Raw genomic sequence first — 13259 nt, 5'->3', positions numbered from 1 at the left:
GGTACCCATTGTCTGGCAATGCTACACATATAAACAGTTTACAGACTTTTATAGATGGGTTAGTTTTTATTGGTTAATAAGTGAGCGGGACGGCCCATCCTCCTGAAAATCAGTAAGGAAGAGGTTTGTGATTGGTTGTTAGATGAAAAAAGCTTATAAAAACTTGTAAATCTTTATATGTCTAGCATTTTTGCCCATTGCCATTGATCGACGGCGATGGCTGAGCAGGCGAAGCTTCTCCATTACCATTAGGCGGGCGACCTGCCGAAGCTTCCACGAGTTTAACCATATCACGCACCAGGTGAAAAAAGGACGCGGTAACAACTGGCACCACCACCGCTGTATTCTTCTTGGTGATGGTAAATAAAATGGTCGAAATCCCTTGGTGGTCACGTCACGTCGGTAATGCCTGTCACCGTCCTCGCCCCTCCTAATCCTAATCTAATCCGACCCATCCATCCACTCGCCAAGACGTGTCCGTCCGCCCGAGATTTCCTACTAAGACGTGGGCTGATACTATTCATAATGGAAGTAATATAAGTAGTAACATTACACTTATCTAGTCAAAATAAATGATGTGACATGTAATTAATGAAGAAAGAGAGGCATGTAGTAACATAGCTAGTTACTGTAACATCACATATATCAAAAAAGATGAGTCTATAGGCTAATAAATAAAGTGATGTATAACTGTTAATACACACTGTGACTACTCTAAGTTATTCCCCACTGTGACTAGTCTCATGGAGATTTCCGTTCGGTCACTCAGCCGTCAACTTGGAGTGTAACTAGTAAGCTTGCACGTGCAATGCACGTCTTGACCAATACAAAAAATATATAATGAGAAAATGAAATGATAAGACAATCAATATTATTTTCCAAGAAGCACCTACTCCCAATCATGCACACATAGTAAACTATGAAAAACATGCATTCAAGATCACTAATATGTAATACTGATTGAAGATTAACACCGTCCCATCTCCGTTGCGATGCCTTCACCAAGATTATGTTCTCTGCTTTGTCATCTTTATCCAGAGTCATTACTTAAAATTATTAAGTTGTTCAATGATCAACACACAATATCAGAGATAAATAGTACATACTTTCATGGGGAAATAGTTAAAAGCAAAGATGCTTTTCTAGCAGTCTCAGAGTACCTTATACATAGTCGTACTGCCAGGGTAAGAAAATGACAACATAAAAAATTTAATATTACATGAGTACATGGGTACCTCATCGGCACACATGAATGCATCCAGAAATGACCCTGGATTGCCATCACAAGCCATTAAAACAGCATCCCAGTGTTGCAAAAAGGGTTGCTTGACAACCATTCTATTACTGGAGCTATAAACCATTTCAAAACACTGAGCAAATCATGTACTTCTAGAGATAAAAATAGACATGTAAGAGCCTCGATATGTCTGTTATCTGATTATCTTACAGTGAAGAAAGCAATATATCTGACTGCGAGGGTAAGTGAAATCTGTATGATTGTATCATCGAAAATATAGCCCATCCATAGTAGAGATGCAATTCCAATACAAGGCCCAGAGCAACACTGGTCAAAGAAGATAGAGATTAGCATTGGTAGCATGGTTTTGTATCATCTAGTTTGGACCTATAAAATATTCACATACGCTCCAAGTGAAACTTCTGACAAAAACTTTATTACGGGCCCTGCATCAAAAGTTTTTCTGAGCACTATTCAATAAAATAACTCAATAGCAGCCCAGTAGAATGCAAGGTTATTTAGTAAGAATACAGTCCAACATAATCTTATAATTGTACATGGCGCAATTTGGTAACTATGCAATAACCCAGTGGTGGGTGCGTTGGCTATGTTTCAAAGTTCAGTTGTGGGCAGAATTATCATTGTTGGTTACTTTTTCCCGGATCAAATTAACATGAGTTGCCCATTGCTTCTTCTTAAGAATATGCAAAGTAGGTTCATCCACACGCATTCCACCCTGCCCCATCCCCAAATCCCTCTGGTCTCTTTTTTCCTACATGGTGTGATTTTTTTAAAATGAAGTGAAAATACCCTTGTGTTAAATTTCACATACAACTGTACCAATATAATGTATACTTTTACATTTTAGTGTGAAGCATACATTCTAAAGCCCAAATAGACTTGTAATCTATATACTGAGTCAATCATTCCATTTTGATTCTCATGAATGGAACTGCTCCCAATAAAACACAGGAATGGGCATGCAGACAGGGGAAAAACACGCATTCTAAAAAATCAAAAGATGAACAATTTGGGAGTCAAAGTAGCATACCCGTCGTTCATTAAGGATTCTCCTTTGATTATCATACTGAAATTGTTGCTTGCGCCTAGGTCTTTCAGAAGAGCAATGATAGTAACATCACCGGTTGCACTAAGCGTCCACTGAACAACAACAATGTTTTCCAGTTCCAGGCATATGGAAAAGTAAGCTACGGCAAATTAAGCATCAGAACATTAAATTGAATGGCCTATGTTCGTTATAAATCCAGGCACATACATACCTTATAGCAGCGTCAAGCAAAAATGTTGAGATCACCACACCTAGAATAGCAAGTAACACCATCTGCACCATGCATTTCTTCTGCAAAGTAAACACTTTAGTATACACTGAATAATAATATATGCATCTGCGGTGCTACATATAACAATTCAACACTGGAAGCTGACCATGTAGGTAAATCTGATGGCAACAAGCCAACAATTAATCACAACACCATCCCAACTTAGAGAACCATTTCTTTCCTATGGGCTGCTGAGTGCCATGTTGCGCCCAACCCACCGAATAATTAGTGCCACATGCCCCGGAATTGCAAAGCTTAGCAACCTGCTCGATCACCTAGCTTGGTGAGAGCCAGAGCAACTTACTTAGTGCTATCTCTCATTCTCTTTTCAACTTTTAGAAATGTAATATTGCCACAATGACATTGGTTTGCAGACCTTGTTGCACCTAGCTTCTTCATTCTTGTACCGTTTATTTGCTTGAGTTGCACCTCACTTTTCTTTTTCCTATTCAATTACCCAGCGGTGAATCAAATCAGTATTTAGGTGAGCCAGACATACAGATATTAACTCTGAAACCGAGTATTCCTTTGACGCTACGGGGTACGTGTGCTCATAAGCTACCATGTCAAACGGAGATCTGACCGATTAGCACCAAAAAAACGGAAACGTGAGGATCCCTCCAACGTTACTACTTCCCATGGAAGCTGATTGATAACACACCAAAAAAGTCACCAGATTGATTTGATTTAAAGGTTCACCTGATTGATTTGTGATACATGATCGGTGTTCCTACGGAGAACTGCAGGAGATCCTCGATGGTCCAGCCAGATGACAACATGGACGGCGACGGCAGCACCTCCTGCGCCGCGGCCGAGACCGGCGCCGCCTTAGGGACGACGGCGGCGCTATCTGGGGAGGTGGTCTGGATACGCAGTGCGGCTAGGCAAGGCAGAAACGAATGGCGGCGGGGCAGACCTGGGCATCGCCGTTGTTGTCTAGAGGAAGGCCGACAGTCGCGAGGGAAGGTCTGGCGGAGCTTGGTCTATGGCCATGGTGTCCTGCAGCACGGGAATGGAGAGAGGAAGAGAGATTAGTGAGGAGAGGGAGAGAGAAGGGAGGAGGAGGGCTCTGGCACGGCTAACCGGAGGAGGAACATCCGTAGATCCGAGCCAGCGGATCCCGACCCGGCATCGAAGGAGCGAGGCGATGGTTCCTCTCGCCCAGATCGGGCCTCTGGTGGCATGCCAACGACGCCTATTGCGGACGGCTCCGGCGGCGACTACCGCAGCGAAGGGCGCGACAGGCGGCTCCCGCAGCGGCTCCCGAGAATACTCCCGCAATGACCTGCGGCGGCTCCCGCGGAAAAGGGCGCGATGGGTGGCTCCGGCGGCAGCTACCGCGGCGAAGGGCGCGGCGGGCGGCTCCGCGGGAGGAACAGTGGGGCGGAGAACGGCGCGGGAGGAGGAGGGGGCGAGAGGTCGTGCGGGCGGTTATTTTTGAACGACGGGAGCGATCGATGGATTCTTAGTGGGTTAATGGCATGGTGGGTAATTAATTAACGTAATGGCATGGTGGGTAATTAAAACATAAAACGCGTTTAGTATGCTGGAGGGATGTAGACCATCAGATTGAAGGTTTCGATGGATAGAATGTTTTGGTTCTCCGCTCTCTCGTACTTTTATAGGGGTAGTAGATTAATGAGTATTACCCTCCGTTTTCAAAGGAAAAAAAAGTACACCTTGGAGCTCATCGTCTCATCACGTCCCCATCATCCATGCTAGGGATGCGATGCGATGTTACTCCCTATCTATCTATCCATTATCAATCTGGCACCGCGAGGACGCACCACCCCCTTTCGTCACGCACACACTGCAGTTAAATCAGTGAACGTTGTACTCTATGGGCCGGAGCTTCTCCATTTCCGAATCTTATCCGGGCCAAGATGTTTGAAGAGGGTGACGCACACGCACGACGAGGGGACAGAAGAAAGTGATGCACTGCACTGCACTGCACTACATGCGTTGCCCGCCGTTCACCTCGTCATGTCGATCTCAAAAAGAAAAAAACTCTTCACGCTTTGAGGATTTTTGTTGTTGTTGTTGTTGTTGTTTTCCACCTTATATAAATAAGTAAACAATCATACCCACAAGAACAGAAGGCCAATTATCTGCACGGAAAACCAGTGCAGCTGCACAACACTTGCATGTACCTCCATTTTCCAAGGGAGACGAGATCGAGATGCACGGCACGGCACAGACCAAGGATGTCTGGACTGCATGCATGTGGTCGTACCAGCACAGACCAAAGATTTTAAGTTTCAACGATGCATTTAATACTGCCAAGTTTCAATCGGTTACAGATATGGCATTTTTTTCATCAGCAGTAGGCACAAAATAATTGATTTTTATCGGACGTACATGCCACTTTTTTTTTGTGGGAGTGTTCATATTATGTTTCGACGTTGAAACTTGACATTTTTTAGGAGTCGTTAAACTATATTCAAAATGGCTCTTATTTGCAAGCGCTGCAAATTGATTGTGACCCACCGGTGAGTCACAATCCGCTTCCTGGCCCAGTTAGCCACTCCACTTCCCTTCCTTTCACTCGACTCCGTCACCCAAGCTCCCGTTCGGCAATCCCCGGCCTTCTCTGATATGGCGGGCAGCGGATACGAATCCTACACCTCTTGATCCGTCTACTTCGAGTTTATCCAACGCGGCCCCAAGGAGGAGATGACCGTCTGACTTGTGCTCCGCCTCTCCCTTGAGGAGGCCGCCCGACGACAGCGCTCAGAGTCCTTCCGTTGAGAATCCATTGCGTCCGCCCAAATGACGCATGGATCCGTCGCGAGGTATATCACCGCTGCCTCACTGGAGGTGTTGCGGTCTGTCTGGCGTGTGAACGCGGTGGCTGACGCGCACCCCCCTCCGTTGGCGCGCCGAGCAAGAGGTGAACGCATGGGCGCCGTCTGACGCAAGCATGGCGCGGCATGCCTGTCGTGCGAGCCATCGGGAGCGGGAGACGGCGGCAGCCCTCATGGCGGTTTACGTTGGCGAGGCGGAGTTGTATTTTCGGGCGCCCCTATGGTGCACCAATGCGGGCACCGCAACCGCGTCGTCGTGGATGTCGTTGACTCCTCTCAGGACGGATCCATCAGCGATATCATGTTCACGGCCATCGTCAGGATTCTGGGTTCGGACAAGGAAGAGCAGGGCATGGAAGACGGCGACGCCTTGACTCCCGTGAGCCGGCCAGTGTTCCATGTCCTACACTACCTCACCCGCGACAATACCAACACTCTGGCGAACGCAGCCGGTCACCGGACATGGACACGGTGGAGCCGGACGAGGTCCACTTAAAATTAGTTTTACGTCTCATGTAGTAGTATGGATTTGAGATTTATAATTTGAAATATATGGTCGTGGAATCGATTATTTGAGACGTCATCGGTCACTATACTAGTGTGGCCGTCCGAGGGATTTGATATGTTGTATCCGGCGTAGATGCTCTAACGTGGATACGCTTGGTTGAATCTGCACGTATACTCTCTCCCTTGACAATTCCTCACGACCTTATGTCATCCTTGCCGGGAATTACGGAATCATGCACAAGCTCGTCCCGGGTACCCGTTTGATCGACGGCGATGGCCGAGCATGCGAAGCTTCTCCATCTCCATTAGGCGGGCGGGCGACCTGCCGAAGCCGCCACGAGCCCACGAGTTTATTTAACCACGTCACGCACAAACGCACATGCGCGGGTGACAGCAGAACTCCCAAGGAGGAAGTGCATGCGATCAACCACCAACCACAGCAGCAGCAGGTGAAAAGGACTCCGGTAACTCGTCTCGCACCACCACCGCCATGCATATATCTGCTCTGATCTTCGTGGGTTAAAAGTAAATGGTCGAAACCCCTGCTTGGTCGCCACGTCACGTCGGTAATGCTTGTCACCGTCCTCACTCAGCATGGTCTACTCCAGCGTGAAGAAGATGTGTCCGTCGGTCCGTTCTGAATCTTATTATCCGGGCTCCCCGAGATGTTTACCAAGGGCGACGCACGACGAGGGGAAGAAAAAGGTGACGCACTGCGTTAGCTAGACTGCACTGCATGCGCTAGCTACCTACCGTTCACCTCGTTGGGAGCTTCTACATTTTGTTGTTTTCCCACCTTAAATAAACAATCACATCCACCGTTTGTTTCCACAAGAAAGCAGTGCAGTGCACATCACTTGCATGCATCACCATCTTCCAAACGAGACGATGTCGAGATGCACGGCACGGCACAGGCCAAGGATGTCTGCATGCATGCATATGGTCGTACCAGTAGTAGTACTACCACTACTACTACAGTCTAGCACCGCATCGGTGCATCACCCACGACGGTGGTCTATTGTTACCGTCGTGCCCGAGCAGAAGGACAAAAGGATCCAGGTACCTACTCTGTGTGCCATCGTCTCGCGACCAAGACACGGGCTGGCAGTGACCGTGTGCGGCCATACTGCAGCTACAGAACAGAACAGGGCTCTGAGCGGCCGTTTGCGTCGCGTCGGTCCCCGCGCCGCGCCGCGCCGAGCGAGTGAGCAGTGAGCAGACCCACCGTGCAACCGCGCCACGCCTCGCTCTGTCTCTCCCTTCTCCACCACATTCCCTGCGTGGACCCTGCACTCGTGAGGAACGTGATCCACTCAATTCAAAAGGGAAGAAAAAGAAACCGAATGTGATACACGTCGTGCAGGCGTCTGTCCCGTTTGAAATGTGACGGGCATATATTTGACAATTGGAAAACTTTCCCCTCCCCCCTCGTCGCACCCGTAGGCGACGGGGAGGGTTCCTCCGCCGGTTCATTTCTCCCCCGCCCCCTCCCTCGCCGCCGCCTATTCAGGGGTGCAGCTTCGGGGCCACATTTCTTAATTCCGTTTAGTTGAGACATCTACTGTGTGACTCCGTCAATCTTAATTCTTTCTCATCACTACATTTCTTTCCACAAGTTTTTTTTCTAGCGAACGGGGTTTTCCCCAGTTTCCGTTAAAAAAAACATAGTTGTTCTTACACCACCAAAATGCACCCATCAACGAAGCTTCATTAGTGAAGGGGGGCAATATCCCATCACTAACTAAGATCCATAGACCCAACCGACTAGCAACAACACAAAAGAAAGAGACATTGTTAAACATCATAGAGAGTCTATTACAGGCAACAACCAACACCGTCTTGCTCCCAAAAGAGAAGAAAAGTGCATGTAGAAACATAAACAAAGTAAAAGCAGGATTAAAGCTAGAGCAAGACAATAGTAGAAATGACACCATCTTCAAGAGCAAGATGTGCACCAGTAAGTCTCATCACTCTCGGGTTCCATCTTCTTGAAGTGCTATAATTTTCACTTGATACTCGCTCTAGAAGCCTTACTCCCCACTTCAACTCCCTTTGATTTTCCCTGTTTATCTGTAAGATGGACCACGAGTCAATAAGATGACAATTTTATATAGAATCCCAAAAGGATCAGCAACCCTTTTGCGATCAACTCAAATATCATTTCCGCAAGTCCAAAATGACCATAGTAATGCAGAGATCCTAATGCATATCTTCTTTTTTCCTAAGTTTGTCGAAAGAAGATAGCCATGTAGTAAAATGGCTCTTAACATCCAAGGGAACAAAATTAAAACAAAAAATGCACCGCAGTACGCTCCATAGAAATTTAGCAACAGAGTAATGTAAAACGGATGATCAATATATTCATCAGCCCCATGAAATATACATTTAGAGTCTCCATCCACCCTCTTTTGTGCAAATTATCTTTAGTAAGCACACTATTTCCAACCACAAACCATTAGAAAACCTTGATCTTTGGGGGAATCTTCCAAGCGAACTTATAGGAAGATTTAAACCATTAATTACCGACTTGTTATACAAATATTTAACACATTATTTACCATCAAATTCTAAAGACCAGATAAGTGTGTCTTTTTCATCTTTCTATATATCAACACAACAAGCTTTAATTGGATTCCATTGTATCAAAGTACCCCCCCCATAAAGTTCTCCTAGATTTAAATTCTTCCCACCAATTATTCAACACATCAAATAATTTGATATTTTTAGTGAAACACAAATCATATAGCATGGAATAAGACTGCTTTAGTGGTTTATCATCCAACCACCAATCTCCCCAAAATCTAATGTTCTCCTGATTACTCACTCTGTTCTTCACATAGCTGAATAACAAGCCTCCAACAAATAGTAAGCCAACCCAGAATTGGGATCTCCCACTTTCAGTTTTACGCGAGAGAGGCACACATTTCTAACATATTTATTTCTAAAGGATATCCTACCAAAGCCCCTCTTCTATTTCCAACTTCCACGACCATTTAGCTAAGAGGGTCTTCTTCATCGGTTCAAAATTATGGGTACCCAAACCTCCTTATTTCTTGGGCTAACAAACTTCGGATTTTTTGCACTATCAATGCCATCAAGAAGAAGGAAAATTGTGCCATTGGCATATTGTAGCATGTTCACACACCCTCCCTAGATTCAGTTAACACCCCTTTCACATAACTATGTTCCCTAGCATTCTTCATAATCCAGTGCGAAAGGAATCTCCCTGCATGTAGGAGAGGGATTAAGGAATCTCCCTGCCTAAGACCTTTGAAAGGAGGAAAGTAAGGTCCAATCTTATCATTCACTTTAACACTCGTAGATCCACCTCTCATGGTTTCCACAATCTAGTCATTCCATTTATCAAGGAAACCCTTCAAACTTAATATTTTTCATACAAAAGGTCACTTAATTTTATCATTTTTTTCAAAATCTACTTTAAAGAGCACACGACACTTCGTTTCTTAGAATTGATAGAATTAACAACTTCATGTAATACCATCACTTCCTCCATAATATACCTTTGTTTAACTAGAGCAGTTTGTACAGGAGAAATCAACTTTCCAACTATTTCACATAATCTATTCATATGAATTTTAGCAAAATAAATAAATAAACATTTAGTAGGCAAATAGGCTTAAACTTCTGAATTTCTTTAGCATCATTAGTTTTGGGAACTAAAGTGATGATTCCATACTTTAATCTGGAAATATTTAAATTACCTTGTGGAAATCATCAAACATTGTCGTCAGATCCCACTTAACCATATGCCAATATATCCGATGAATTCAATGGGAAAACCATCAGGACGAGGGCTTTAATCTAGAGAATTCAAGTTAATTCCAACCAGACTACCACCACATCTTCCTCTAGGAGGAGTCCAATGCCATTTGACCCTCCACAAAAATTGTGAAGTTCATTCTAAGAGTAAGTATTTTTCATGGTTTCTTGTAATATGAGGAAATCCATATTAAATCAAAAATACAATCTCTAATAAACCTCCTCTTAACATCACCTCCCACACCCATAGCATTTGAAAACATATCTTCCACTTTTGTTTAATTTTTATCAGTACAAGTTTCTTTACAGGAATTCATTTTCTGATCCTAGCAACGCTAGGTGAATAGTTATTGTTTGTTTTCTTGGAGGAGAAAACTTGCTTTAAGTTATCAAGATACTTCTCCTCAAGATCAACATCAAAGTGGTCCCCGTTAGAACAAAGCTCATTTAAATCTGCATCACCGGTGTCAATAGGACCTAGTGAGCCAAAATTATCATCAGATTTCCTTTTTTGGGTGTTATTAATATGAATATCAAGACTGGCATTTTCAAGTTTCCTCATAATCCCCCAATAAGTATCAATCATGTCTAAAATACAACCCAAATGAATTCCAATGCAAGAAGTCATTGATAGAAGATATGTGTTATTAATATCCATAAGATCAAGAATAGAAGAGTCACCATAGTTATCTTTAGCAGGTGCTCTCTCCTTAGGCTTGTCTTCCACCCTAAGGTCATCCCTGTCTTTCAGCCTATCATGTCTGCTAGGTACAACACCCAACTAACAGTCAACATCCCTTTGACTACCAGGAATTTTGTCATGACCAATAATATTCCCCATAGCAGTACCAAAGGAACGAGACTCCTGGATAACAGTAAAATTCATATGTTATTGGTATTTGTACTCATCAATGTTATTATCTTCCCCGTCTGCATCTTGGGTAATTGCACTTTCTTCAGATATATTCATATTGTCTTCGGAAGCATTCTCAACCTCCTTTTTATCCATCACTTACTGCAACAGTGTCTCAAGTATCTGTGTTTTGTTTTTGCATCTCCAAATGTTGTTTCCTCAGATGTAAATCCTTCCTCTCTCCTTCACTCTCGATCTTTTTTCATCCATTACTATCTTAGCAGCTTGCCTAGCATTATTCTCCTCCAACAACTTAATCTGTATAGCCAGATCCTTATCGATCCCATTATCCTCAGTCCTCATAGCAACATTGTTGTCTTGTGTGCCCATATGCATCACCAAGTGTATCATTTGTACACCTAGCTCCATGTCTAGCTTCATATTCTGCAAAAGATAGGCTCCCTAAATCAATGATATCTCTGTTAGCCTCATCTTCCTTGTTCCTTTTAGCATTTCTAAGGGTATCCACATCAGTCTCACCTGCACTGAATTATTAATCTGACCACTTCCTCTTTTTCCACTACAAGAGTACCATTGTTGTTCCACTACCTCAACAACCTAAAAAAACACCCTAAAAATAAGAATATCTTTTGTAGTAAATTCAGTTGAGGCAGGAACTTTGTGAATATCTCGCAGCCCAACCTTGCATCTCGCAAATTCAATATTAATGGAATCCAAGTTAACTTCAAACACCGGAGTCTACATACTTTGCAACTGCTTTGATCTGTTTGAACCAAGTACAATCTTCAGTCAAGTGTGACTTTTTTCCATAAACATAGCAGTGAACATATTTCCTGCAATCTTTATTAATATGTCCAACTTCCTTACACTTAGAGCATAACAATCTCTGTCCACCAGCACCTCCTTCACTTCCATTATTTCTCATCTTCCTTGACCTATCCATCTGACTGAAGAATTGGGGCCCACTCATAAGCACATACTGAGAATTTCCACTATTACCAATACCACCATCACCACACCCTTCTCTCACACCTTAATTAGTCATCATGTTAACTCCAACCCCAAAGTAAGGCACAAAGTTTGGCATAGCCGCCACTCCCATAAGATGGTGGTGTTGTGAAGAGATCCCTTGACTGGATCCTTCTCTCCAACATGAGTAATTTGGGGAAATCACAGTTGTTGCATTCCCATATTAGGGATCTGCACAGGTAAATTCCCAATTGGTGACATCCACTGGGTAGTGTTATGGATCTAACCTGTTGGGTATCTCCACTCTGGATTCTATTCAGATCAACCAGAAGTGGACCTTGTGTGGTGCTCGGGGCAGCCTAGGTTTTCTGTCCCTGAATCACTCCACTTGCCCCATAATTCAGAACCTTCCCAGCCACCTCCCCATCAAGATCAATACCATTTTCCATCGAGTTGTTCCTAGATTTTTTTCCCATTATAGCTTCCACGACCTCCACCACCATACCCCTTCAGTTATTGGTAGCTAAGATTGTCTCTTCCTCGTTCCTGTCAGCCCCCTCTCCCCTCAGCTCCAGCCATATCCTCCTCTACCGCCTCTCTCTCTCCCACACACTCTCTCTCTCCCTCTCTCCCTCTCTCTCTCAAACCCTAGCTCGGGGGAACGAGGTTCCTCTTCCCAATCAATTATGGATCTCCACATTCGTCTATCACGAACGACAGGAGTATCAAATGAGCCATCTTGACCTAAATCCCTCGATGGGGTAATGATACATTTATCCATAGCAACATGAACTTGAATTGGGGGTTTGATTATACATACCGCACACTGCAGAAGATTCCTCATCGGAATCTACTCCGGCTAGCACCCATAAGTGGGTACCGTCCGGAGTGACTCCTACTGCCCGCCAGACCCGCGAGCAAGTGCACGAATCCTCGCCGAGCGCCGAGGGAAGCGAGGCGAGCGGCGCGACATCTGAATTGGGCGCACACCTCTCCCCCTCCTTGGTGTAGGCACGGCGATTCCTCCCATCCCCGGCATCTGCTGCTCCACCAGCCCCGGTACAAGGATCACCATGACCGCCCCCACCACAAACTCCGCTAGATTTGGGGGAGACGACACACGAGATCTATATGCAGCCCATCTCCTCCTCTGCCGCAGATCCGGCGACTCCGCCTCCATCATAGCCCAGTGGAGGATCTTTATAGGAGGAGCCCCATCTCCAAGCATCCTCGCCCGCTCCGCCTCCGTCGCCAAGACCGTGATCCCAATCGCCGCGTCGTGGAGCGTGTCCATGTCGGGGAACCACCCGCAGATCTCTCTGAAGCGGGCCATCTTCGCCGCATCCCCCGCCGCCATGTGCCCTATCCACTCCTCCAGGGCCGCCGTGATGATCATCTCCGCTCCGCCCCCCTTCTCCGCCCCCCTTCTCCGTCCTCCCTCGAGCTTCGTCTCTTCGCCCAGATGTGGTCGCCTGGACTAGATAAGAAAGAGGGATCCCCTCTCCGCGAGTAACATGTGAGATGTGTATGTATGCCCATTTCTCGGAAGAATTACAAGTAGTAACAAATAAATAATTAAATAAATAAAAAGATGGAAAGTAAAAAAGGTGTAAAACCACGAGAAGGTGAAAACGCTATTTTGAGTGAAAAAAAATTCCATCAAACATCAGACGTGGGCCCACTCTCTAGTAGCCGTTTTTTTCTACCAACCAGCCGTCGCTCGCTCGTGACCCCGGCCGGCCCCTCGT

General features: G+C 45.2%; 1 protein-coding gene and 1 long non-coding RNA gene across 5 annotated transcripts; both read right to left on the bottom strand.

Annotated features, from left to right (window-relative positions):
- Positions 1-610: 610 nt before the first annotated feature.
- On the bottom strand, positions 611-4018 carry LOC125511395. Of its 4 annotated transcripts, none has more exons than XR_007284983.1 (6): positions 3277-4018; positions 2954-3022; positions 2684-2852; positions 2518-2597; positions 2289-2445; positions 611-1564 (listed from the first exon to the last, which is right to left on the bottom strand). It is a non-coding gene; the product is annotated as an uncharacterized LOC125511395 (long non-coding RNA). The 4 variants fall into 4 exon arrangements; XR_007284982.1 differs by having other exon boundaries at positions 2289-2398; XR_007284981.1 differs by lacking the exons at positions 2684-2852; positions 2954-3022.
- Positions 4019-7520: 3502 nt separating this feature from the next.
- On the bottom strand, positions 7521-13005 carry LOC125506373. Its single transcript, XM_048671199.1, has 2 exons — positions 12332-13005; positions 7521-7958 (listed from the first exon to the last, which is right to left on the bottom strand). Exon 1 carries the CDS (start codon positions 12905-12907, stop codon positions 12407-12409), a length of 501 nt encoding a protein of 166 aa, XP_048527156.1. The 5' UTR covers positions 12908-13005; the 3' UTR covers positions 7521-7958; positions 12332-12406.
- Positions 13006-13259: the final 254 nt, after the last annotated feature.

The sequence above is a fragment of the Triticum urartu genome, chromosome 5, assembly GCF_003073215.2.
Source record: "Triticum urartu cultivar G1812 chromosome 5, Tu2.1, whole genome shotgun sequence".
Classification (NCBI taxonomy): Eukaryota; Viridiplantae; Streptophyta; class Magnoliopsida; order Poales; family Poaceae; genus Triticum; species Triticum urartu.
The sequence above is the reverse complement of the archived record's forward strand: the minus strand, read 5'-3'. Positions and strand labels throughout refer to the sequence as shown.